Source organism: Mesoplodon bidens, assembly GCF_964165515.1.
Source record: "Mesoplodon bidens genome assembly, chromosome: 11".
Classification (NCBI taxonomy): domain Eukaryota; kingdom Metazoa; phylum Chordata; class Mammalia; order Artiodactyla; family Ziphiidae; genus Mesoplodon; species Mesoplodon bidens.
This window is the reverse complement of record NC_138167.1, coordinates 35,908,362-35,935,829: the sequence shown is the minus strand read 5'-3', so window position 1 is coordinate 35,935,829 and position 27,468 is coordinate 35,908,362. Positions and strand designations below refer to the sequence as shown.

At 40.2% G+C, this 27,468-nt stretch overlaps 2 protein-coding genes across 3 annotated transcripts in view; one reads left to right on the top strand and one right to left on the bottom strand.

Annotated features, from left to right (window-relative positions):
* SRGAP1 (SLIT-ROBO Rho GTPase activating protein 1) overlaps positions 1 to 27,468 on the top strand; it is a 375,594-nt gene that overhangs the window by 341,925 nt on the left and 6,201 nt on the right. The window lies entirely within an intron of this gene.
* KICS2 (KICSTOR subunit 2) lies at positions 222 to 27,467 on the bottom strand. Of its 2 annotated transcripts, XR_014017111.1 has the most exons (4): positions 26,925 to 27,467; positions 14,973 to 15,258; positions 517 to 3,644; positions 222 to 460 (listed from the first exon to the last, which is right to left on the bottom strand). XR_014017111.1 is itself a non-coding variant. In XM_081249819.1 (3 exons), exons 1-3 carry the CDS (start codon positions 27,157 to 27,159, stop codon positions 2,828 to 2,830), a joined length of 1,338 nt encoding a protein of 445 aa, XP_081105945.1. In that variant the 5' UTR covers positions 27,160 to 27,467; the 3' UTR covers positions 477 to 2,827. The 2 variants fall into 2 exon arrangements, 1 of the variants encoding a protein (XP_081105945.1); XM_081249819.1 differs by lacking the exon at positions 222 to 460 and having other exon boundaries at positions 477 to 3,644.

The window sequence follows — 27,468 nt, the reverse complement described above, 5'->3', positions numbered from 1 at the left end:
AGAAAAAAAAGAAAACAGAAGAAGTGAAATGATGCTACCATCAATCACAAAAATTTGGGAACGAAGACCCACAAAGATTCTAAAATAAGTAGAGTGGGTGGGTTGGTTAGACATTTATCTGCCTCCTCTGCTAAACTAGTTCTTTAAGTACCATTCAAACTTAACGACTAAGCACAGGTTTGTCACCAATCTGAAGAGAAAGACAGGAACAGGAGAGGTGCTGAGTTTAAAGAAAGAGTGGTCCATCTTTTATTTAAACATTCAAACTCAAGTAAGTTTGCAAAGTCTTTTTTTTTTTTTTACATGCATGATGTCACTCCATTCTTACACATACTTTGAAAAAGCCCATGTTTCCTTATCCCCATTTTACAGATAAGGAAGTCAAGCTCAGAGGCTGACATGCCAAAGAAAATTGCAGGTTTGCTGTTAGATCAAAGGGTGAACTTATTTTGACCATCACCTGACTGACTACAGGTTTGCTGTTAGATCAAAGGGTGAACTTATTTTGACCATCACCTGACTGACTACTGGGAGTGAGGTTGAAAATACCAACTATTTTCTTTCTTGAAAGTAAATTTTCTCCAGTATGTCCAAACATACAAAGCAATTATATAAAGGGTATTGGCTCCTCAGTTAAGAATTCAGCTTTATTGTCACACACTCCCTAAAATGACATAGTCAGACACCAGGTTGGACCCAAAGGACAAAGTCGTAAAATTTACCCGGTGTCCAAACAGCATCCTGAAATGAACACTCCTTGATGGCCTTGCTGGCAAACAAATAAGTGTTCACTACACTCCTGGTTACCCATAAACATCGATCAAGTTGTGGTTTAGAAACATATTTCAAAGCAAGCAGTCTGCAGAAAATATGAGGATGTACTCTTCCAATTAGCAAAACACAGACTTTATAGATCATTTCATTACTGATTTTAAAGGACAAATCTCAGAGTAAAATGACTGTTTCTTGGCTTGAACCAAGATATGTTTAAAAATAAATATACAATTCAAATATGTTCTAGGCGAGGGCTAATTATTTAAATATCGTATATATGTTTTATTTACACTCGCCTCCACGTTCCACTGAAGCATATTTCTTTTAGGTACACGGAAGACCATATCAGTAAGGCTAATGGTGGTTTTACCCAGGGAAAAAAAAAATACAAGAAAACCAAGGAATATTTTTCAGCTTCTCAGCATAACATGAAAGGGAGGAAAAATGACTTGACTTTTTAGTTCTAATTGTTTTCAATTTTTTATGTAAGTTCAATGTTGTAAAATCGGTCCAGATTTTCACAGAACCTGAGTGAATAAAATGCAGAGGGAAATCACTACTTTCTATTTAAAGCAAACTGGCTTTTTACAAATCATATGACTTAAAAAAAAAAAAGGAAAAAGAAAAACACATGTTCTCCCCAGAAAACAGGCCAGTGGGCTCTTCCACCAGGGAGTCCAGGCTGAGGTGGGCAGGCCTCCTACATGGGCTCAAAGGGGCTCTCCGGTCTCTGCCAATGCCGCCAGCTTGCCTGCTGGGGCCACCCAGTAAAAACAGTGGCTCCGTGCAATCATGAAAAACAGGAATGCTCTGATAATTACGCTGCACACAAGCTTTGAAGGAACTATCAAATAGTTACAACTCAATTACTCTTTGTGGCTTATTTTTATTCTGAATCAATAACCTAGAAGTGAAGGTCTCCACAGCCCATTATGGCTTTACTGACCCGTCTCCTTCCCCATGAACACCTACTGAAGGAAAGTGTTAAGGAAGCATGTGTTAAGATGTATCACTGCTTCTAAAAATATTGTGGAGGAGACCAGCATGAAACCCAAGTTCAGATGTGCTCAACTGCGAGGTTGATGACTCAACCATGAAGAGGTCTTCTGAATGCACAATTGATTTTTAGCAAGTAAAAGGTATCAAGACCTCCATTTTGATTTTATAAAAGTAGGCTAAGTTGCGTAAAAGTGGCTGAAAAACCAAGGCGACCTGTTTTTTCAGCCTAAAAATAACCAGGGAATAGAGCCAAACATTAACACACATTTCAGCAGAAAGGTGATAGAGAGACAAGCAGATTATACTCTGAAGGAAGAAACCCCACTTAATGGATTACGCTAACTTTAAAACAGAGTGAAAAACTGAAACTTTATAAGGGGAAAAGCAAACGCAGCTAGGTGTGTAGGTCACCTCAAAAGAAACCATTGCTATTAAAGTTGCCATGAGTATCTTCGGAATTGTTAAAAAACAAATGCTAGGCTACCACTCTGATTCACCTTCAAGTTCACAAACTGATAGACATTTCTCACCAAGATCCTAATTTTGGCATCAAAAATATTAACTTGTTGATCACAAAACTTAAAGTTTCATGTTAATTTGCTAATTTATGAGCTAGAAAACAGTCCTTGATTCTAAAAAAGCCGTTTAATATCGTATCCCAATTACTCATCCAGAAAGAGGGGGAAAGGAGAGGGCATTTGAAATTGCACTGGAACACAACGTTTAGAATAATATAAAACGTCTGGAAAGAAAAACCAAAGGCCAATACATATTAATCTACATGAAATACAGGAACAAAGGAGAAAATGCCGAAAGTACCTTGCTGTACCACGGAGACCGGCAGCCATGATCACCTAGCTCACTCTTTGGATACGTAACTCAGCTGGCCTTAACTGCTTATAAAGGGTGCAACACAATTAGGGAGGACGTGTCTTTAATTTAGACCTGAAAACAGCACAGGTGGATGGAAACTCTAATCACAGACCACTGTAGATCATTACAGCAATTAAGAACACAAGTTCCAGTCTTGAAAACCTTTCACACAAATCACCTGCTAACCTTTGGATCCAGGTTTCAGACTCGCAAAAACCTTGGGGTTCTTAAGGGCGAGGGAGATCTCACTAAGGAAGGAAATAAAGTGGGAGTCTCTTTCGGATTTCTTTGACTCGAAAATGACAACAATGGTAAAGTGGGGTTCTGGGCGGGTAAGGAAGTAGGTGCTCTGAACTTTGTCATCATAGAAGTGGACCACTTTCTCCAAGCTGTTCAGGTCGGACGTGCGGTCTGTCATGATCATGATGACATTGGGCCAGTGCAGGACAGGCCTGTCGCTGGGCAGAGATACCACAGCTGGATACTGATCCACGCCCTTTGGGGCCTCTCTGTAGGAATGGGGGTGGTGGTAGCCATGACCCTGAAAGCTCTCGGAACCCTGGTTGTCAAAGATTAAGGACACATTGGCAGCGTCATATTTCCTGATGAAGCTGGAAATCTTTCCAAAGAGGTCTGGGTTGGCTTTTGCAGTCAGCGCTTTCATTTCTGAAGCAGTCGTTTGTCGGCTCAGTGCCTCGTGAAAGTAGAAGCTAAATTTGGCAAGAAGCATGTTTTTGAGTTTCAGCAGCCAAAGGAAAAGGTGTGGGGGCTGAATGGCCTTCTGGGACTGCCCTCCAAACAGATGTTTCTTGGTCTCCCGTTGCTTTTCAAAGATCTGGCCCCAAGTCTGCAGCTTGGTGTGAGCGCTGTGTAAGTTAACCAGAGACGGGAGGAACTTCCACTCGGAGACCTGAGCCTGGGCCTTCAGGAGATGACTCAGTACGTCGACCTCCAGCTGGAAACTGCTTTCCAAAGGACTGAGGATGGGGTGGTGAAATCTAAAGGGGGAAGGGGAATTAACAGAAATGAGTGGAAATGTAACCCCACAGTGACACTTTCTATCCACAAAAAAACACAAACAGCGTGGTCAGACTAATACTATGTTTGGGGGCAGGGGAAGGAAAGATGGAAAGATTCCATGTTGATTTATTTAAAAGGTCATTCTGATATAACTTCGCCATCTCAGAATTATGTCAGCACCATAGTCTCCTGTGGAAATAGCCTGACATTAAAAAAAAAACAAAAAATGAGAATAGCCACTACCTTCTGTTCAAATACAGAGAAACTGAATTAGCTGTAAGTCTTTCTTGGGGTTTTTTGTTTGTTTTTGGCCGCGCCTCACGGCTCGTGGTATCTTAGTTCCCTGACCCGTGTTCAAACCCGGGCCCACGGCAGTGAAAGCACTGAGTCTTAGCCGCTGGACCACCAGAGAATTCCCACTATAAGTCTTTCTTAACTTATTTATTCTGGGAATTGTATGACAAAACAAGGCAACTTATTTTCAGGGTGTGGTCCTAAAGAGGCAAAGAAAAGGTCACTAAAACATCTCTTAAATGTGTACATAACACATATCAACTTATTTAATGTTCACAGTAACTCCAAAAGGTATTATGAAACCTATTTTGCAGATGAGAGTAGAGACTAAAACCAACTGAAACAGTATACAATCCATAAATGTTTATTAAAGGAATAGGGCTTCCCTGGTGGCACAGTAGTCAAGAATCCACCTGCCAATGCAGGGGACACAGGTTCAAGCCCTGGTCCAGGAAGATCCCACATGCCGCGGAGCAACTAAGCCCGTGCACCACAACTACTGAGCCTGCGCTCTAGAGCCCAAGAGCCAGAACTACTGAGCCTGCGTGCCACAACTACTGAAGCCCACGTGCTTACAGCCCGTGCTCCACAACAAGAGAAGCCACCGCAGTGAGAAGCCCACACCCCGCAACAAAGAGTGGCCCCGGCTCGCCACAACTAAAGAAAGCCCACACACAGCAACAAAACAGCCAAAAAATAAAAAAATAAAGGAATAGAACATTTATCAGAAAGCCCTTACTCACTCCTAGTTCTCAAATTCCCTTCATATTTAATCACAGTTAAAAACAAAATTGTGGCTAAATTTTAAAAATCTTATACTTCAACCACTTTCCATTTATCTCAGGATAAAATCTAAAATCCTTAAAAAGGCTTACGAGGCCTCGAGTAACTTGGTCCCTCAGCTTGAGCCACATTCTCATTCTTCTCACTTTCTCCATATATTAAATAACTAAAAATGCGATGGTATCCCAGAGAAGGTTAAGGTAATAGCACGATTTCATTTCTATTTGTTCTAGACAAAATGTTTTTTAAAAATTTTGACCATGATCTACAGTAAGAAATACACTTTATATTGTGATGAAGTGCATATACTGATAGATAAATAAAAGGTTTTAAAATTTCACATTTACCCTTACTATGCACAATGTACTCTTGATATTTAATAATATATATATTTTAATTAGATTACTACTCACTAACTTAATTTTATGACTCATGGACTGCTACCTGCTGTTTGTAAAACGTTTTTTACTTCACTTGTCTAGTAAATTGAGGGGGAAGGGGACAGGCTGTGGGAAGGTCCTCTCTCCCAGGCAGAGGGGTAACGGGCACGTGCAAAGACCCTGAGGCCAGTGAGAGCCTGAGCCTTTTCCATCAACACTTCTTTCTGCTACTTCAGGTCTCCTCTTAGAGTCACTTCCTTCAAAATGTCTTCTTTGTCCTCCCCCAGACTAGGTCAGGCCCTCTAATTATATCCTCTAGTTTCTTAGTACCTGTCTTCCCCTTTGTAGCTTAATCGTGTAACTTATCAAACTGGGACATAGGGTCACCCTTGCTTTGAGCTCCTTCTGAGGGGAAGTAAAAGCTGCGTTCTTCCTTCACTCCAACTCTCAAACACGCAGCACGTAGTAGAAACTCGGTAAATGTGGTAACTAAACTGTTAAGATCTGAATCCTAGTTTCTGCCTCATTGACTCTGTTGTTTATGACCTAAATGAAGTTCTGTAACAATGAGATGGAATGGTTATCGCTTCTCAGCCTTTTGGCTAATATCAAGTGTGGCAAAGGACTGGATGAGGAGAGTCCTTTCTATAGGGACCACTTAGAACTTTCTTGCTCATCTTTTTCTTCTGAGAAATGCCCAGGGAGTTTCAGTGTCTGCCTGGCCTGAGGCACCTCCTTCTCAAGGAGCCTACATGAAGCCCTTAACACTCTTCCTCAAGTTCCAAAGCATCTGCAGAGGTTTCAGGAATTATCTTAGCAAGTGACCCCATTTTGAAGGTGTGGGCAAGATCTAGCATTTCCCAAGCATATCGTATGCCCCAGGCACCATGGGAGATGATTTACAGGCCTGAGCCCATGTAATTTAATTGCTTCACTGTCAATGAGACAGAAGATTCTTACACATCTGTTTTGGCCCTGGTTGAAGAGGAAAATCCTGGTTATCAATTAAACAATTAGGAAAAAAAAGTCATCACAGGTATATCTAGAGTTTTTAAAAATCTATTTAAACAAATGGGATTATGATTAAGAGAGCCCAAACTAGGTTGGATATTATATGATAGAAACTGATTATCACGTGATAAATAGGATGTAGCTATTCACATAACAACAACATTGTTTTTTTTCTATTACTGGTATTTTACAATCAACATCCTTCAGGATAAAGAAGTTAAAACATGGGTGGGAGGTGTAGTCTAATAATACACTCAAAGAATCAGAAAGATAAACCAGATCTCAAATCCTCTAGTTCATGTACTCAATTAATTAACTAATTTGGACTCTTCAAACATTACATGCTTTGAAGTAAACGTTAAGAAAGCCTAACACGGGACTTCCCTGGTGGCACAGTGGTTGGGGGTCCGCCTGCCAATGCGGGGGACATGGGTTCAAGCCCTGGTCTGGGAGGATCCCACGTGCTGTGGAGCGGCTGAGCCCGTGCAGCACAGCTAATGAGCCTGCGCCCTGGAGCCCGTGAGCCACAACTACTGAGGCCCGTGCACCTGGAGTCCCTGCTCCGCGGTGGGGGGAGGCGCCACAATGGGAGGCCCGCGCACCGCAGCGAGGAGTGGCGCCCCGCTCGCCACAGCTGGAGAGGGCCCGCGCAGTGGGAAGGACCCAGCACAGCCAAAAATAAATAAATAAATAAATTTGTAAAAAAAGAAAAGAAAGCCTATCTCTCTCTCTCTCTCTCTCTCTCTCACACACACACACACACACACACACACACACTATAGCATGTCTCAGAATCTTTGCATTCTGAGAAATGCTCCTACCACCTTAGCCTTTAGGCAACTTGACACTTAATGAGCTTTAAGTATCACCAGATTCTACAATCATGGATATCACGAAAATCTGCCAAGGAGCTATGAACACAGTAAGACTGTTAATAAGAGGAAAATGGTTTCATTCTACCACAAATAACAATACTGAGTGATTTTTCTGTTTCCAGCTGGAAATCATCATTTATATCCAACATTCTCCTTGAAAGAATATGAATTCTCTTCTCTGTATAAACCTTTAGAAAGAATTTTGCACAAGCTCTTCCGTATACATATACGGAAAAGTGTTTAAATGTTCAACATTAGGATGAATGTGAATGCCGAAGCTACTTTTCATCCGTAAGAAGAGCTAAAAATTCATGCTAATGTTATTCTGCCAAGACTCTGAGATTAGCATTATGTTGTATCATTTTCCCATTCCCACTCTGTGCCTCATACCTATTCACATTTCACACCGTAGTGGGGTCTGTTAAACTGTTGTAATCCAAAAACATACAGCTTGAAAGAGCCTGAATACAGAATAAATTGACAACTATTGGCAGAGAACATCTGCTTCAAAAAAAAAAAGCCAAAAAGAAAGAAAGAGAGAGAGGAAGGGAGCTCCAGCACGCACTCCCTTCTTCACAAATCCCCATCAAGGAGTTCCTTCCAAAAGAACCATGCAGGTCCCATGCATGTGAGAAGTCAGAAGCCCAATTAAAAATAAAACTGTAGTACCATGTGAATATATGAATGTCACAAAACTGTATACTTAAGCAACAAAACGTTATGCAGCCATTAAAAAAAAACACAAAGTACTGATGCATGCTACAACATGGATGAACCTTGGAAACATTATGCTAAGTGAAATCAGCCTGACACAATAGGGCTGATGTCACATGATTCCACTTGTATGAGAGACACCAAAGAGGCAAATTCACAGGGACAGAAATTAGAATGGAGGTTACCAGAGGCTGAGTAGAGGGGAGAATAGGCTGTTATTGCTGAATGAGTACAGAGTTTCTGTTTGGATGATTAAAAAAAAATTCTGGAAATGGATGGTGGTGATGGTTGCACAACACTGTGAATGTACTTAATGCCACTCAACTGCACACTTAAAATGGTTAAGGTGATAACTTTTATATTATGTATGTTTTATTACAACAAAACAATAAAATTTTAAAAAATCAAAAAAAACCCAAAAAACACACAAAAACTGTACACTTAAAAATGGTTAAAGAAGTAAATTTTGTTATGTATATTTCACCACATTTAAAAAATCCATAATCTCACTTAAAACAATCACTTTACTAGTTTTTAGATATAATTACATTGAAGATATAAAGATGAATTAGCCAAAGGTTTGCCCTACAGGACCTCCCCTGGTAGAAGGAGGTATTTATAATGGATATAAGCAGGAAGTAATACATCTCTTACGAGGGGTACAAATCAACTAACAGTTTAGAAAAAGGAGCAATTCCTTTTGGTTGAAAGATTGTGCAGGTCATAGAGGAGACAGGATTTCAATTGAGTCATAAAGCTTAAAGAACAGGTAGGATTTAGCCACGTGAAGATGAGAGCTTAAATTTCTGGCCCCAGTTCTTAAAAACCCCTGATTCCACACCCTTTGCTGTGTGATTTTGCGGCCTCTCCCACCAGAGGTAGAGGGTACTTTCCCAACCCTGGACCATGGATTGGGCTATGTGACTTGCTTTGGCCAAAGGGATGTTAACAGATCTGATGCAAGCAAAGGCTTAAAATGAGCTTGATTGGGCTTGTTCTTTGGCACTTGGGCATCATCACTGGGTAGCTGCTTCCCCTCTAACCTTGGGCTCAGAACGAACACACGTGTAGCTGACCAAGCCCAAAACTCACAGCAATAAGCCAAGCCCAATGAGACCAATGGTGTTCAGCAGAGCTACCCAGTTAAGCCCAGCCTACGTCAGACAACTCCCAATTGACCTGCAAGCCCCAAAGTGTGATTTTGGGGGTAGTCTGTTATACAAAATAATTGTGGCAACAGCTAACTGACACATGATAGAACTTGATGAGGTTCAGAACATGCTACCCCAAAATATGGCATCTTGGTATATTGACTATTTTAAGCTGAATGAATTTGAGAAATGACATATGCAGGAAGGACTTTCTGACCCTCTCCTGAAGCAGATCATAAAATCCTCAAGTAAGAGGTTCCCTCCCTGTACCCTGAGGAAAGGAGCATCCTTATCTCCAAAGACATAAGGTCACAGAGAGAAATCTGAACTAACGGCCTTGCTGTTTCCCCCAGTTTAGTACACTTAGCTCATACCATTTTTCATCCTAGCACATTTTTCCACAACTCTCACTCTTCATCAAATCTAGCATAAAAACAGGTTTAACAACTTCTTTGGGTCTTCATTTCCTTAGAAGGCTCCATGCCACATAAAACCTATATTAAAATACATTTTTGTATGCTTTTCTCTTGTTAATCTGTCTTTTGTTAAAGGGCCCCCAGCTGAGATACTTAGAAGAGTAAAGGAAAAAGATATTTTTTCCTCCCCTACAAATTGGAGGACATTCTAAGCAAACTAAGTAACAGGAACCAAGGTAGGAAATGGCAAATTTCCTTATGGGGAATACATTAGATTATGGACTGTTTTTTTGGCTTCTGCTTAAAATCCTCAAAGTTTTCTCTTTGAAGCTGCTTCCTTTTTACTAGGAGTTTGAGTGCAATTTAAGGCATTTGATGGGCCTTAGATAATTTGAAAAGTTGGGCTGGGGCAAGATCACAGAAACCCTTGAGTCTCCACTGTTAAGATCTAGGAGAGTCAAATACCTAGAATAGAACGCGTCCTACAGAAATCGTACTATTGCTGGTTTTGCTTATGAAATTTTCAGTGGGCAACAGTTAAATTAACCTTGTTGAACTACACACATGCAACTAACTGTTTCATTAACAGTCTTATCATCATAAATCTTTTTTTTGAAGGAAAAAGGGCATAAAGACTAAACAAATCACTGTTCTGCCCTTGGTGAGAATTCTGTCATTTGAAGCATTCAGGTCAAAAAAAATGTGCTTCCTAAAATGCAAACAGAAATTTATGTAACTCAGTTTAAAAAAAATGCTCTTTAAATCCTAGCTACAAAATTATGATTAAAGAATAAAAATCATTTAATAGAATATTATTGCCATACCAGATGGATTTTTAAAAGCTGTCTAGAATGAATAATTGCTGACTTCTTTAAAAAAAATTATTTCTTAAAAATGATGTTGTAAAGCTAGTGGTTTCCAGTGGGGAGAGGGGGGGTTTCCAGGGGGAGGCACAATATAGGGGTAGAGGATTACGAGGTACAAACTATTATATTTAAAATAAGCTACAAGGATATATGGGACTTCCCTGGCAGTCCAGTGGTTAAGACTCTGTGCTTCTACTGCAGGGGGCACGGGTTTGATCCCTGGTCAAGGAACTAGGATCCTGCGTGCTGCGCGGCATGGCCAAAAAAAAAAAGGGGGGGGGATATATGATACAACACAGGGAATACAGCCAATATTTCATAATAACTATAAATGGAGTATAACATTTAAAAATTGTAAATCACTATACGGTACACCTGAAACTTATATAATATTGTGTATCAACTATACTTCAATTAAAAGTTCTTGATTTAGGAGAGTATATATTAAATTGCATTTATAATCTATCTTCTAGTTTTGTTTTAACCATGAAGTAGAAAGATTAGCCAGAATTTTCTTTTATGTCCACTGTACAAAACAGGTAAATAAATTCAAAACAAATTCTACTGAATCAAAAGATGTTCCACTGATACTTCCTTGCAAATAAAAACCCAAGTTCTACTTCTCCTCAGAAGTATTCAAGGAGTAGTAGATACCCTGACTCTGCATGAGTGAATCCATGTTTTTTCTTCTAAAGGGTACACAATGAAAACTCAAATGATTAACGTTAATTATTCAGTTTGAAATGCAGCATCACAAATGACTGCGATTCTTAAACAATTTACATTTGCTTAATAATGTAATAAGTTTGCCAAAAGAGGAAACCTTTAACACCATTCTACTCTGAGCACACCTGGCTTCCAGAGGAGAAAAACAAAACATGACTCCCCTTCATCTCTGAAAGCAAAGGGCAAATCATGTTAATTTATATCTAAAATAATTTCACTTCCCAAAGAAAATGAATATAGTATACAGAATTTCAACTTTTCAGAAATTCTAAACTAAAGAATTTATGTTGGTCAAATGAACCCAAAGCCTCTACTGTAGATAATTTTTAGGCTAGGATGTGTCTGTGATCATTAATTCCCTATTAAGTAGACAAAGGTAGCATTGGTGGAGGGTGGAGACAATAGCTGAAAACACCTATTGACCATATGTGATTTACAGCCAGCTCCATCAGTATCCACTCAGCAGGATAAGGGGTACTGCCAAGTACTGCCCTAAGATCTTCAAGAATGAAACCTGGGCTTTTGCTACTGCAATGGAAGAAATTCCCAGGCCTCTGAGAAGTGGGATGTTTCAAAGAAGGTTCAAAGATGATAGGTCACACATCTAATAAAATAAAAATAAAAACAATTATATAGTAATAACCATTCATTACTATGACACAACATACACACAGGCACTTGCACACACATTGGTAATGTTCAATAACCAGTATATCCTAATGTTGGCATCTTTTCCTTATTTATCCAATTTTTCTTGCAGACTTATGTATCAGTATCACAGGGAACTTTTAAAACAGACAGGTTTCTAGGCACCCAACCCCAAATCACTGAATGTTACTCTCTTGGGAAAGAAGAAGGGCTCAGGTAACAGTATTTTTCTTAAGCTCCCAAAATGGTTCAGCAAAACACTTTCACGTTAGCATTTGGGAATCACCACATAAGATCTCTTCCTCTTGAGAATCACAGCTCCAACTGTACTGTAGTTTTTGGTTTAAAATAAATTATTTTATTAAAAGAAAACACATACTAATCAGATTTCAGGGAGAAATAAAAAAATTTCCAAAGATAAAAAAATTTGTAAACATGTAAAATTTGTTTAAAAAAAGGAAATGTGTGTATTTATATGCATAGACTATCTCTTGAGAATGACAGAACTTGTTAACATTCATTGACTCCTAGGAAAGAAATTAAGTAGCTGAGGAACAGGGGCAGAAGGGAGACTTTTCACTACTGCATGTTTTTGTACTTCATAAATTTTGAGCCATGTTAACACATTACCTACTAAAAATAAATAAAAATTTAGAATACAGCTGACCCTTGAATGACATACATGGGTTTGAACTGCACAGGTCCACTTATATACACATGTAAAATATATTACAAACCCATGTATGTAATATATTTTAGGAGGTAACATATTTTAGTAGGTAATATATTCAATACTTTGAATCTCTGGATGTGGAGTCACAGATATGGAGGAACCTATGCTTTCTACCTGCCTTTTCTTTCAAAATCCTACCTACCCTTAAAAGTCTTCTCAGATTCTACCTCCTCTGTGAAGTCTCTTTTAATCTCTCCACTTAGCCTACTTCCCCCAGTCCATTAATCAGATGAGTATTAGGCTTAATTTGGGAATATAAATGAATATATCTGCCTTTCTTTTTTAAGCAAACATATCTGAACTCATATATCCAAAGGAGTGGTATCCTTCAAAGTCATCACTTTCCATTTATTTATTTAATTTTTTAAAACATCTTTATTGGAGTATAATTGCTTTACAATGTTGTGTTAGTTTCTGCTGTATAACAAAGTGAATCAGCTATACATATACATATATCCCCATATCTCTTCCCTCTTGCGATTCCCTCCCACCCTCCCTATCCACCCCTCTAGGTGGTCACAAAGCACCGAGATGATCTCCTTATGCTATGCAGCTGCTTCCCACTAGCTATCTATTTTACATTTGGTAGTGTATACATGTCAATGTTACTCTCTCACTTCGTCCCAGCTTACCCTTCCCCCTCCCCATGTCCTCGAGTCCATTCTCTACATCTGTGTCATTATTCCTGTCCTGCCCCTAGGTTCATCAGAACCATTTGTTTTTTTAGATTCCATATATATGTATTAGCATATGGTATTTGTTTTTCTCTTTCTGACTTACTTTATTCTGTACAACAGACTCTAGGTCCATCCACCTCACTACAAATAACTCAATTTCGTTTCGTTTTATGGCTGAGTAATACTCCATTGTATATATGTGCCACATCTTCTTTATCCATTCATCTGTCAATGGATACTTAGGTTGCTTCCATGTCCTGGTTATTGTAAACAGTGTTACAATGAACATTGTGGTACATGACTCTTTTTGGGTTTTTTTGTTTTTAACATCTTTATTGCAGTATAATTGTTTTACAATGGTGTGTTAGTTTCTGATGTATAACAAAGTGAATCAGCTATACATATACACACATCCCCATATCTCATCCCTCTTGCATCTCCCTCCCACCCTCCCTACCCCACCCTTCTGTGTGGCCACAAAGCACCGAGCTGATCTCCCTGTGCTATGCGGCTGCTTCCCACTAGCTATCTATTTTACGTTTGGTAGTGTATATATGTCCATGCCACTCTCTCACTTCGTCCCAGCTTACCCTTCCCCCTCCCTGTGTCCTCAAGTCCATCCTCTAGTAGGTCTGCATCTTTATTCCCATCCTGCCTTTAGGTTCTTCATGACTTTTTTTTTCTTTTTTTTTTAGATTCCATATACATGTGTTAGTATACAGTATTTGTGTTTCTCTTTCTGACTTACTTCACTTTGTATGACAGACTCTAGGTCCATCCACCTCAATACAAATAATTCAATTTCATTTCTTTTTACGGCTGAGTAATATTCCATTGTATATATGTGCCACATCTTCTTTATCCATCCGTCGATGGACACTTAGGTTGCTTCCATGTCCTGGCTATTGTGCTGCAGTGAACATTGTGGTACATGTCTCTTTTTGAATTATGGTTTTCTCAGGGTATATGCCCAGTAGTGGGATTGCTGGGTCATATGGTAATTCTATTTTTAGTTTTTTAAGGCCCCTCCATACTGTTCTCCATAGTGGCTGTATCAATCTACATTCCCACCAACAGTGCAAGAGGGTTCCCTTTTCTCCACACCCTCTCCAGCATTTATTGTTTGTAGATTCTTTGACATGGCCATTCTGACTGGTGTGAGGTGATACCTCATTGTAGTTTTGATTTGCATTTCTCCAATGATTAGCATCACTTTCCATTTAATTCATCATAAAATTACTGAGCACCTACTATGTGCAAGGCTCTAAGCCAGGCTCCAAGGACCCAAAAATAAAACTGAGTCATTCACAGTCAATGATGTTCACAACACTACTCAAATTCTTTTGGAACTGCTTTTTGGGCCAGGCAGTGAGCAATACATTACAACCAGTCTCACTTTATAAGCAGCAATTTCCTTCAAATAAATTTTTCCAGTTGATCAACATCTTTTTTAAAAAAATTAAACTGGCTACAAATATCTTTTTGACTATCAAAAAAACATGCCCTCCTCTAAAGCACAGATGCCTGCCTCCACCAAGGAAGTTTAAGACAAAATCAAAACTATGCGACAGGTGCTGAAAGCAATTATAAAGGAGCTCCCTACACATGTTAAGTAATGGCTCCATCAGAGGAATCAAGTGGATAACTCACCAAGGTGATGACTTTGAAAGGGACATTTATTTGAATAGTGGTTTATTAAAATGTCACACTATTTGATATACAATTCTGTTGTTGTTGTGTGAATTCTTTCATAAGCAGAAAAATCAGTTACAACTTTTAAGGATTACTTCATTCTCGACCTTTTGCTGCTGCTCAGAGAAGCATCCATCCAGCATGGTGTTAACTAAGCCCGAAGAAGATGTCTAATGTATACCTGTTGACTAACTGATGTGTATAAAATGTAAAACAGCTATTTCTCCTTCACAGTTATGCCATCACAGATTTCCGCAGGGGTGTGGGGAAGACTGAGACTCTGTGTGGGGTTGTGAGGCTGCCACATTCTGTCCCTCCCTCCCTCCTCCCCTACACTGACCTGGAGCTGTATTTCTTGAGGATGGTGTCTAAAAGGCCAACAAGCTCTTCGGCATTGATGAACTTCTGTGTGCTGAGGGTGTACATCTTCTCATAGAAGTCTGCGATCTCCATCCGAGCCTGAACAAAGAAGCAGAGCTGCTCTGACAGGTGGGAAAGGAGCTCTTCCACGTGAGGTGCGGTCCCACCAAGGGCACCACGGCCAGTCACCACCTTCTTCAGCTCATTATGCAGGGAAGTATAGATGGTGCGGATGGAGTCCTTCCTGCTGAAGAAAGACTGGCCCCCTGGTAGACAAATGACATAAGCACATGACAGGTAAGGTAGAGAAACTGGAAGTACAAAACACCTCTCAGAATCCAAAAGGAAAGACTCTAAACTGCTGAGCTCAACGAGTTTTCATCTACCGTGTTCTCTGACTTCTATGATTTGGATTTAAATATTTTTTGATTCATAATTTCACTGTAGAGTAAATTAACGCCAGTACAATTCAGTGTAGTGGTGGACCTGTGTATAATTTCCTTACCCAGGAGAATGGTTCAAGATGGTGTACTAGAAGGATATGCTCTCACTCCCTCTTGCGAGAGCACCGGAATCACAATTAACTGCTGAACAATTATCGACATGAAGACACTGGAACTCACCAAAAAAAAATACCCCACATCCAAAGACAAAGGAGAAGCCACAGTGAGATGGTAGGAGGGGCGCTATCACAATAAAATCAAATCCCATAACTGCTGGGTGGGTGACTCACAAACTGGAGAACACATACACAGAAGTCCACCCACTGGAGTGAAAGTTCTGAGCCCCACGTCAGGCTTCCCAACCTGGGGGTCTGGCAACGAGAGGAGGAATTCCTAGAGAATCAGACTTTGAAAGCTGGTGGGATTTGATTGCAGGAATTCAACAGGACTGGGGAAACAGAGACTCCACTCTTGGAGGGCACACACAAAGTAGTGTGTGCATCGGGACCCAGGGGAAGCAGCAGTGACCCCACAGGAGACAGAACAGACCTATCTGCTAGTGTTGGAGGGTCTCCGGCAGAGGTGGGGGTGGTTGTGTCTCACCCTGAGGACAAGGACACTGGCAGCAGAAGTTCTGGGAAGTACTCCTTGGCGTGAGCACTCCCAGAGTCCGCCATTAGCCCCACCAAAGAGCCCAGGTAGGCTCCAGTGTTGGGTCGCCTCAGGCCAAACAACCAACAGGGAGGGAACCAAGCCCCACCCATCAGCAGACAAGCGGATTAAAGTTTTACTGAGTTCTACCCACCAGAGCAACAGCCAGCTCTACTCACCACCAGTCCCTCCCATCAGGAAATTTGCACAAGCCTCTCAGATAGCCTCATCCACCAGAGGGCAGACAGCAGAAGAACTACTACAAGAACTACAATCCTGCAGCCTATGGAACAAAAACCACATTCACAGAAATACAGACAAGATGAAAAAGCACAGGACTATGTACCAGATGAAGGAACAAGATAAAACCCCAGAAAAACAACTAAATGAAGTGGAGATAGGCAACCTTCCAGAAAAAGAATTCAGAATAATGAGAGTGAAGATGATCCAGGACCTTGGAAAAAAAATGGAGGCAAAGATCAAGAAGATGCAAGAAATGTTTAACAAAGACCTAGAAGAATTAAAGAACAAACAAACAGAGATGAACAATACAATAACTGAAATGAAAAATACACTAGAAGGAATCAATAGCAGAATAACTGAGGCAAAAGAACAGATAGTGACCTGGAAGACAGAATGGTGGAATTCACTGCTGTGGAACAGACTAAAGACAAAAGAATGAAAAGAAATGAAGACAGCCTAAGAGACCTCTGGGACAACATTAAATGCAAAACATTAGCATTATAGGGGTTCCAGAAGGAGGAGAGAGAAAGAAAGGACCCGAGAAAATATTTGAAGAGATTATAGTCGAAAACTTCCCTAACATGGGAAAGGAAATAGCCACCCAAGTCCAGGAAGCGCAGAGAGTCCCATACAAGATAAACCCAAGGAGAAACACACTGAGACACAGAGTAATCAAATTGGCAAAAATTAAAGACGAAGAAAAATTACTGAAAGCAGCAAGGGGAAAATGACAAATAACATACAAGTGAACTCCCATAAGGTTAACAGCTGATTTCTCAGAAGAAACTCTACAAGCCAGAAGGGAGTGGCATGACATATTTAAAGTGATGAAACGGGAGAACCTACAACCAAGATTACTCTACCCGGCAAGGATCTCATTCAGATTCGAAGGAGAAATCAAACGCTTTACAGACAAGCAAAAGCTAAGAGAATTCAGCACCATAAAACCAGCTCTACAACAAATGCTAAAAGAACTTCTCTAACTGGGAAACACAAGAGAAGAAAAGAAGCTACAAAAACAAACCCAAAACAATTAAGAAAGTGGTCATAGCAGGCTTCCCTGGTGGTGCAGTGGTTGAGAGTCCGCATGCTGATACAGGGGATATGGGTTTGTGCCCTGGTCCGGGAAGATCCCACATGCTGCGGAGCAGCTGGGCCTGTGAGCCATGGCCACTAAGCCTGTGCGTCCGGAGCCTGTGCTCCGCAACAGGAGAGGCCACAACAGTGAGAGGCCTGCGTACAGCAAAAAAAAGAAAAGAAAAGAAAAGAAAATGGTCATAGGAACATACATATCGATAATTACCTTAAACATGAATGGATTAACCATTTGGTGGAGCCTGTCCAACCAACAGACACAGGCTCGCTGAATGGATACAAAAGCAAGACCATATATATGCTATCTACAAGAGACCCACTTCAGACCTAGGGACACATACAGACTGAAAGTGAGGGGATGGAAAAAGATATTCCATGCAAATGGAAATCAAAAGAAAGCTGGAGTAGCAATACTCATATCAGATAAAATAGACTTTAAAATAAAGAACGTTACAAGAGACAAGGAAGGACACTACATAATGATCAAGGGATCAAACCAAGAAGAAGATATAACAATTATAAATATATATGCACCCAACATAGGAGCACCTCAATACATAAGTCAACTGCTAACAGCTGTAAAAGAGGAAATGGACAGTAACACAATAATAGTGGGGGACTTTAACACCTCACTTACACCAATGGACAGATCATCCAAACAGAAAATTAATAAGGAAACACAAGCTGTAAATGACACAATAGACCAAATAGACTTAATTGATATTTAAAGGACATTCCATCCAAATATAGCAGACTACACTTTCTTCTCAAGTGCACACGGAACATGCTCCAGGATAGATCACATCTTGGTTCACAAATCAAGCCTCAGTAAATTTAAGAAAATCGAAATCATATCAAGCATCTTTTCTGACCACAACACTATGAGATTAGAAATCAATTACAGGGAAAAAAACGTAAAAAACACAAACACATGGAAGCTAAACAATATGTTACTGAATAACAAAGAGATCACTGAAGAAATCAAAGAGGAAATCAAAAAATACCTAGAGACAAATGACAATGAAAACACTACGCCAAAACATACGGGATGCAGCAAAAGCAGTTCTAAGAGGGAAGTTTATAGCAATACAAGCCTACCTCAAGAAACAACAAACATCTCAAATAAACAATCTAACCTTACACCTAAAGGAACTAGAGAAAGAAGAACAAACAAAACCCAAAGTTAGTAGAAGGAAAGAAATCATAAAGATCAGAGCAGAAATAAATGAAATAAACAAAGAAAACAACAGCAAAGATCAATGAAACTAAAAGCTGGTTCTTTGAGAAGATAAACAAAATTGATAAGCCATTAGCCAGACTCATCAAGAAAAAGAGGGAGAGGACTCAAATCAATAAAATTAGAAATGAAAATGGAGAAGTTACAACAGACACTGCAGAAATACAAAGCATCCTAAGAGACTACCACAAGCAACTCTATGCCAATAAAATGGACAACCTGGAAGAAATGGACAAATCCTTAGAATGGTATAACCTTCCAAGACTGAACCAGGAGGAAATAGAAAATATGAACAGACAAATCACAAGTAATGAAATTGAAACTGTGATTAAAAATCTTCCAACAAACGAAAGTCCAGGACCAGATGACTTCACAGGTGAATTCTATCAAACATTTAGAGAAGAGCTAACACCCATCCTTCTCAAACTCTTCCAAAACATTGCAGAGGAAGGAACACTCCCAAACTCATACTATGAGGCCACCATCACCCTGATACCAAAACCAGACAAAGATACTACAAAAAAAGAAAATTACAGACCAATATCACTGATGAATATAGATGTAAAAATCCTCAACAAAATAGTAGCAAACAGAATCCAACAACACATTAAAAGGATCGTACACCACGATCAAGTGGGATTTATCCCAAGGATGCAAGGATTCTTCAATACACAAGTCAATCAATGTGATACACCATATTAACAAATTGAAGAATAAAAACCATATGATCATCTCAATAGATGCAGAAAAAGCTTTTGACAAAATTCAACACCCATTTATGATAAAAACTCTCCAGAAAGTGGGCATAGAGAGAACCTACCTCAACATAATAAAGGCCATATACAACAAACCCACAGTAAACATCATTCTCAATGGTGAAAAACTGAAAGCATTTCCTCTAAGATCAGGAAGAAGACAAGGATGTCCACTCTTACCACTGTTATTCAACATAGTTTTGAAAATAGTTTTGAACATCCTAGCCATGGCAATCAGAAAAAGAAATAAAAGTAATACAAATCGGAAAAGAAGAAGGTAAACTGTCACTGTTTGCAGATGACATGATACTATACATAGAGAATTCTAAAGATGCCACCAGAAAACTACTCGAGCTAATCAATGAATTTTGTAAAGTTGCAGGATACAAAATTAATGCACAGAAATCTCTTGCATTCCTATACACTAATGATGAAAAATCTGAAAGAGTAATTAAGGAAACACTCCCATTTACCACTGCAACAAAAAGAATAAAATACCTAGGAATAAAACCTACCTAGGGAGACAAAAGACCTGTATGCAGAAAACTATAAGATGAAAGAAATTAAAGATGATACCAAGATATGGAAAGATATACCATATTCTTGGATTGGAAGAATCAATATGGTGAAAATGACTATACTACCCAAAGCCATCTACAGATTCAATGCAATCCCTATCAAATTACCATAGCATTTTTTACAGAACTAGAACAAAAAATCTTAAAATTTGTATGTAGATACAAAAGACCCCAAATAGCCAAAGTAGTCCTGAGGGAAAAAAACAGAGCTGGAGGAATCAGACTCCCTGACTTCACACTATACTACAAATTTACAGTAATCAAGACAATATGGTAGTGGCACAAACAGAAATATAGATCAATGGAACAGGATAGAAAGCCCAGAGATAAACCCACGCACCTATGGTCAACTAATCTATGACAAAGGAGGCAAGGATATACAATGGAGAAAAGACAGTCTCTTCAATAAGTGGTGCTGGGAAAACTGGACAGCTACATGTAAAAGAATGAAATTAGAACACTCCCTAACACCATACACAAAAATAAACTCAAAATGCATTTGAGACCTAAATGTAAGACCGGACACTATAAAACTCTTAGAGGAAAACATACAAAGAACACTCTTTGACATAAATCACAGCAAGATCTTTTTTGATCCACCTCCTAGACTAATGGAATTAAAAACAAAAATAACAATTGGGACCTAATGAAACTTAAAAGCTTTTGAAAAGCAAAGGAAACTACAAACAAGATGAAAAAACAACCCTCAGAATGGGAGAAAATATTTGCAAATGAATCAATGGACAAAGGATTAATCTCCAAAATATATAAACAGCTCATGCAGCTCAATATGAAAAAAACAAACAACCCAATCCAAAAATGGGCAGAAGACCTAAACAGACATTTCTACAAAGAAGACATACAGATGGCCAAGAAGCACATGAAAAGCTGCTCAAAGTCACTAAGTATTAGAGAAATGCAAATCAAAACTACAATGAGGTATCACCTCACACCAGTTATAATGGGCATCATCAGAAAATCTACAAACAACAAATGCTGGAGAGGGTGTGGAGAAAAGGGAACCCTCTTGCACTGTTGGTGGGAATGTAAACTGATACAGCCACTATGGAGAACAGTATGGATGTTCCTTAAAAAACTAAAAATAGATTTACCATATGATCTAGCAATCCCACTACTGGGCATATACCTAGAGAAAACCATAATTCAAAAAGATACATGCACTCCAATGTTCATTGCAGCACTACTTACAATAGCCAGGACATGGAAGCAACCTAAATGCCCATCGACAGACGAATGGATAAAGAAGATGTGGTACATATATACGATGGAATATTACTCAACCATAAAAAGGAACAAAATTGGGTCATTTGTAGAGATGTGGATGGATCTAGAGACTGTCATACAGAGTGAACTAAGTCAGAAAGAGAAAAACAAATATTGTATATTAACGCATATATGTGGAACCTAGAAAAATGGTACAAATGAACCAGTTTGCAGGGCAGAAATTGAGTCACAGATGTAGAGAACAAACGTATGGACACCAAGGGAGGAAAGTGGCAGGGGGTGGTGTGATGAATTGGGAGATTGGGATTGACATATATACACAATATGTATCAAATGGATAACTAATAAGAGCCTGCTATATAAAAAAACAAATAAAATTCATAAATTCAAAAAACAAATTTCCTTACCCATGCACCAATATTTCCCCAGCCCACTTCAGTGAGGATTCAGATCTAATTCAGAGGATGATTAACCTTGCAAGTGACATGAACCTGGATCTAAAAAGCCCTCCTTCCACATAAAGATATTTAAAACAAAAGAGAACACCCAATTATGAAACACTGTTGTTACTCCTGGTAAATCAGAAAATTTTATTTCTGCTTCGGAGTTGCGTTCTCCTTTCAAGCTGTATGAGAAAATGGAAAACACAGACTACTGGGATCGTAGGAGAACAAAGGGACTGTTAGTGCTCTTAACAAGGTTGACAGTACAGGTTGTGTCATAATAAGTATCATATTGTGAATTATTAAGAGTAGGAAGTGGGACTTCTCTGGTTGCGCAGTGGTTAAGAATCCGCCTGCTAACGCAGGGAACAGGTTTGATCCCTGGTCCAGGAAGATCCCACAGACCGCGGACCAACTAAGCCCGTGTGCCACAGCTACTCAGCCTGCGCTCTAGAGCTCGCAGGCCACAACTACTGAAGCCCACGCGCCTAGAGCCCGTGCTCCGCAACAAGAGAAGCCACTGCAATGAGAAGCCCGCACACCACATCGAAGAATAGCTCCCGCTCGCCGCAACTAGAGAAAGCCCACACACAGCAATGAAGACCCAAAGCAGCCAAAAATAAATAAAGAAAATAAAATAGAAAAAAAAAACAGTAGGAAGCAATTATAAATAACTGCTGCTGTAACTCATGTTGTAACTCAGGGGTTCCAAAGAAAATCAGCAAAAAGTAAGGCCACATACATTCTTTTCAACAACCAAAAAGGTTCAAATGGCATAGACATTATTTCTTTACTTCTGTATTAATACATGATCAACTATGTTTCTAATAATTATGGGGCCAGTTTCATAGATGTTTTCTTTTTTTTTTTTTTTTGCGGTACCCGGGCCTCTCACTGTTGTGGCCTCTCCCGTTGCGGAGCACAGGCTCCGGACACGCAGGCTCAGTGGCCATGGCTCACAGGCCCGGCTGCTCTGCGGCACATGGGATCTTCCCGGACCGGGGCACGAACCCGCGTCCCCTGCACTGGCAGGCGGACTCTCAACCACTGCACCACCAGGGAAGCCCCATAGATGTTTTCTTAAGCAATTCTGTACCCCACCAAAGGTCAGAGGTAAAACATTAGGAGAACAAAAAGAAACAGGGCAGGTTTAAAACAGTAATTCTTAGGAATATATAAAAATCTCAGAGATGAATGACATTTAAAATTTTCTGTTGATATTCATAGAATGCTTTAATGAATGAGTTACTATTCTAAACATACCAATTAGGAGTATAAATTACTTATCAAGGCATTTGTAAAATGTCCTCTTAATGAATGAAACATTTCACAATTCATTGCCCAGTTTGTATTTCAAGAAATGAATCTTATATCCCTTACCACTATGGCAACCACCTTGTCCCAGTTTACCCATGACCTTCCAGGTTTTAGTACTGAAAGGCTAGCTTCTCAGGAAACCCTCAGTCCCATGTCCTGAAAAGCCCCTCAACTCCAGGCAAACCTATAGGGTTGGTCACCCTACTACTACTGATTTCACAGGCAAACTGCTGATACTGAAAAAGTGTTTTCTCCAATATACTGCCCAGACTGACTAGCATTCACATCATTTCTCCTACTAATAGTAGCAAAAACCATATGGTACAGGTGGATTGACCCTGACACCAATATCCCATACAGGACTGTATCCTGGAAGGTTTGCCTTTCCTCTCCACCCATATTAAGTCTAGCTTTGCAGATTTTGTAAAGTGATGGTATGAAATAAATGGACCTCTGTGCCCAGGTCTAAGACAAAATCTCTTAGGTTACGAAGGTAGCAAGAGTACCAGGTAAAATTTAAAAGCTCTGGAAGTCTGAAAGACTTGGTTCCAAATCTGAGCTTCCAAATTTACAAGCTGTGTGATGTGCACAGGACTTAACCTTAGCCACTTTGAGCCTTAGTTGTTGTTTTAACATGAAACTAAAAAGACACAATGAAATAACATTTGGTATGTAACACACCTGGAGCAAAGCACGTAATCAGTACTGCTAATCCCTTCCCCTTCCATTTATAACTGATATAAGAAGCTCTCAATACTACACAGTTGGGCTTCTGCGAATCTGTGGTAAATTGGGAGCCTCAAGTACTGTAAAAAGAATAGCTAGCTATTTGATAGATAGCTAGGTGACCTTAACTGTGTACTCACTTCCGCTGTTAAACAAGGTGAACTTGGTGAAAATTTTAACTCTGGGCGAAAAAGGGATACCTTCCTTCATTAGATTACCCTTACCTGGGGGTGTGGAAACACCATATAAATATAAAGAATACCTTTTAAAGCTTATCAATAAACATCCATTATTACTATGTGAAACCAAGTTACCTGACACTTTAAGGAAGGAGGAGACCACCAACGCATTTGTTTTAAACATGTCTCTCTTCTCAAAGCTCTCAGGAGCACAAGCCTACTTGGTGACTACCCTGGTTAGGAATATCCAATGGGGAGTGGCCTTCCTTCATGCTGGGAAATAAGGAATCAGAGACACCAGGCTTCTTGTCTCAGTTTTCTGAATTTACAAAATATGATTATTTTGAATTGTTTCCATGGAAGTCTCGTTTTATGAATGCTCATTATTTTTCAAGATTTCGACAGTCTATCTCACATCATGAAATTTCAAGGAATGAGTATATTAAAGTTTTGCACTTCTAATTGAATATTTTATTCCACAACTTCTTGCTAATGATAACCTTTAAACATCATTTCTCAAGTTAAGTCATTTTCTACCATGTTATCTTCCAGCTGCCAGGTGTTGAGGAAACTCTCCAGCAGTGAAACAAAGGGGAGAAAAGTATGACCTTCTAAAGTCCTCTGCAGGTATTGAGTCAGCATACGTTAATCACTGATCTTTCCCCAAATAGATATATTCGCCCCTCAAAGTAAAGAGAGGGCTCCAAGATAAGGGTTCACCCCAAAGTTTTTCAACTGAGCCAAGACAGGAACAGAAGGCTCCCTGTCAGGTCTGTTCTTTGTCTAAAGTTCCACCCTTGCATCTATAATCAGGATTCACTGCCAAGGTCTCCAATAAACACCAGTCACAAAAGTGAGGTCAAAAAGACTCACTTTTTAAAACCGTGCTTTCTACATGTTTAAAAAATAGACATAAACTTTTGTTTTGCTTTTTAAAGAAAACCATATAAATGTTCTAAATAGCAAAGTAGTTGAAGAACATGGGACTGTTTTAAGTAGCAACACAAAAATTTTCCCAAGTTTTTAAGAAAATGGAGAGTCAACTCAATAATCATGAAGTCATATTGTAAGCACATTGATATCACAAACATTCCAGTATCAAAAAACGGTAAGGTAATTGCAAAGCTAAAAATTTACATCTGGAACCTACATTTACTGTACACGAGAGTAAGTTATGTGGCATTAAACATGCCATTTTCAGAACATTTACACCGAAGTGACAGATCAGCTGGGAGCCTAAACAGCGCCTGAGCATGTTTCACAGTGTAAACTGCTCCCTGGATCAATTTCAAAGCACAGCCCTCAGGCTCACCCATGCAAGCTGGGGTCTGTGCAGAACTAATCGCTTTACATAAGAGCCACTTCAGAAAACCCAAGTCAGAGACAGTGATGGCCTTGTGCATGTTCTTAGGCACAGCCAGGCACCTAAAACCAGGCACATACAACTTAAACTAGAGTAGATTTCTTAACTGAGGTCTATACATAGGCTTTAGGAAATCCAACTGAACCCTTTCAGATTACATGCAAAATTGTATTACATATATATTTTTCTGGAGAGTGAGGCCACAGGTTATCAAATACTCATAGGTGAGCTAAAAGAAAAAAATATAAGAAACATGGCACTGGGATCAATCACCATTCTTCATGAGGCGGGGGAATCTAAAAACACTAAAACTGCAAGAAAATTACCCACCTTCGATTTTACAGCCAGAATCCTCCCCATTTTCATATATACATAATAATATGTAAATTATTTAATATTTAACTGTAAATTATACTACATCTACAATTTTTATAAATCATTTGGATACAAACACAATCTGACAGTTCAAAGGTAGGTATTCTGGTATAGGCTCTGTCACCTACCCGCACAACTGCATGCACACAATTTGCCAATCTGTAGAAAGGGGAATTATAACACTGCAAGAGCAATTGTAAATTTCTGAGAAGTGCCACTGTAAGAAAGGGAGGAAAAAATACACAAGGTGAAACTACCTGACTAGTTGTCGCCAATAAGTCAACACACTACATAACAAGTTATTGTTTGAAAAGCTAGAGCACAGTTAAGATCTCAGAAAGCCCTGCCCCTTGAGTGTTTACTGAAAGCAAGATGTACATGGTCACCTTCAGGCAATATAAGGAAACGGGGGGGAGAAACTCACACTGGAATCTGCACCGAATTGTACACTTCTATTTTATACTGTTATGTGTCCTTCATTCATACCAGACCCTGTGACTCTGATATTAAAGGGTCTAAAATACGCCAAAGTACTAAAACAACTCTAAAAGCTCTGGGATTCATAATATTGGTAATTATAAGTAGTAATACTTCGTATGTATAGCCCTTGGCTTTCACATATATTATTTCCTTCTGATTTACTCAGACTAATTGTTTCTACTAGTGAAAATCAGCTTAATCAGCTCCTGCATCTTATTTTCAGGGGCAAGATTTATCATGGGATGATAAGAGTGTTTACCATTTTCCCTGTAAGGCCCCTCTTGTTAGTGTTAGGCATATTTCTTGCCTTTCCTGTCCAGCATTCATTTTTCTCTTCATTCATTAGATATTTATTGTGGGTCTACAAAGAGGGGGTAGGACTCCAACTGTAACTCTCTGGGGCCTTAAGAAGCCAGACAATAGTGTTCATGAATTCTAACTAGGTTGTATTGCCAAGTTTTGCTGCTCTCGCCGCAGTGTCACTGGTTAGAGAGCGAGGACATAGAGTTTAACTTCTCATTTATGGCACCAATCCATGCATGAGCAAAATGGATACAGCCATCGGTTTGAAGCACAGTCCTGCAAACAACATCCACCCGGACTGCCAATCTATCTGCCGCGGAGGCCGGTGGGCGGGGTTTGTGGAAGCCGAGGGAAGGACGGGATCGGTGGGAGGAGACCTGGGAGTGCGGAGTTGAGCCTGCGGCTAAGAGTGACAGAGACAGGGAACCCAAGCCACTGCCGATGGGGGAATATACTCCCTTTCCTTCCTCAAGGGGCACGGGGGGCGGGGCGGAGGTACCTAGTTTCTGCCCCAGGTAGGTGAGGCTGTGATAGACCTTCTCTGCCGCGGCCAGGTGGGCCAAGGCCGCCAGCAGCGACAGCCAGCTGCCCCCCGCGCTCTTGTTGGCCTCTCGTTCCTTCTCCACATTGTCCTTGGCCTTGTCGTAAGAGAAGATACCCAGGTGAGAGAAGAACGTCTCCAGCACCGCCTGTTCCACCGGGACCGGGGCTGCCAGCGGGATAGACTCCCCCATGCGAGCTGCGCTCCAGCTCCACCCACGTGGCTCGCCTCTCCCTCGCACTTCCGGGTTCTCAGGGAACGGGCGCACGAGCGTGCGTGCGCGTGACCGCCGCAAGCGGCGGGCTCGTGAGCGCGCGGCCGCCTGGACCGCGCCTGGGCCTTAGAGAGGGCGCGGTTAAGGGTCAAGGCGGGAGAGGGATGGCCGCTCCTTAGCTCCTGAGCGACTCCGGCGCATCGGTTCCCGCAGCTCTGACTATTCGGACCCTCAGGGCAGAGCGCGAGGCGGCCAGCTCGCTGCTCCGTGGAGCTGACGGCGTTCTGA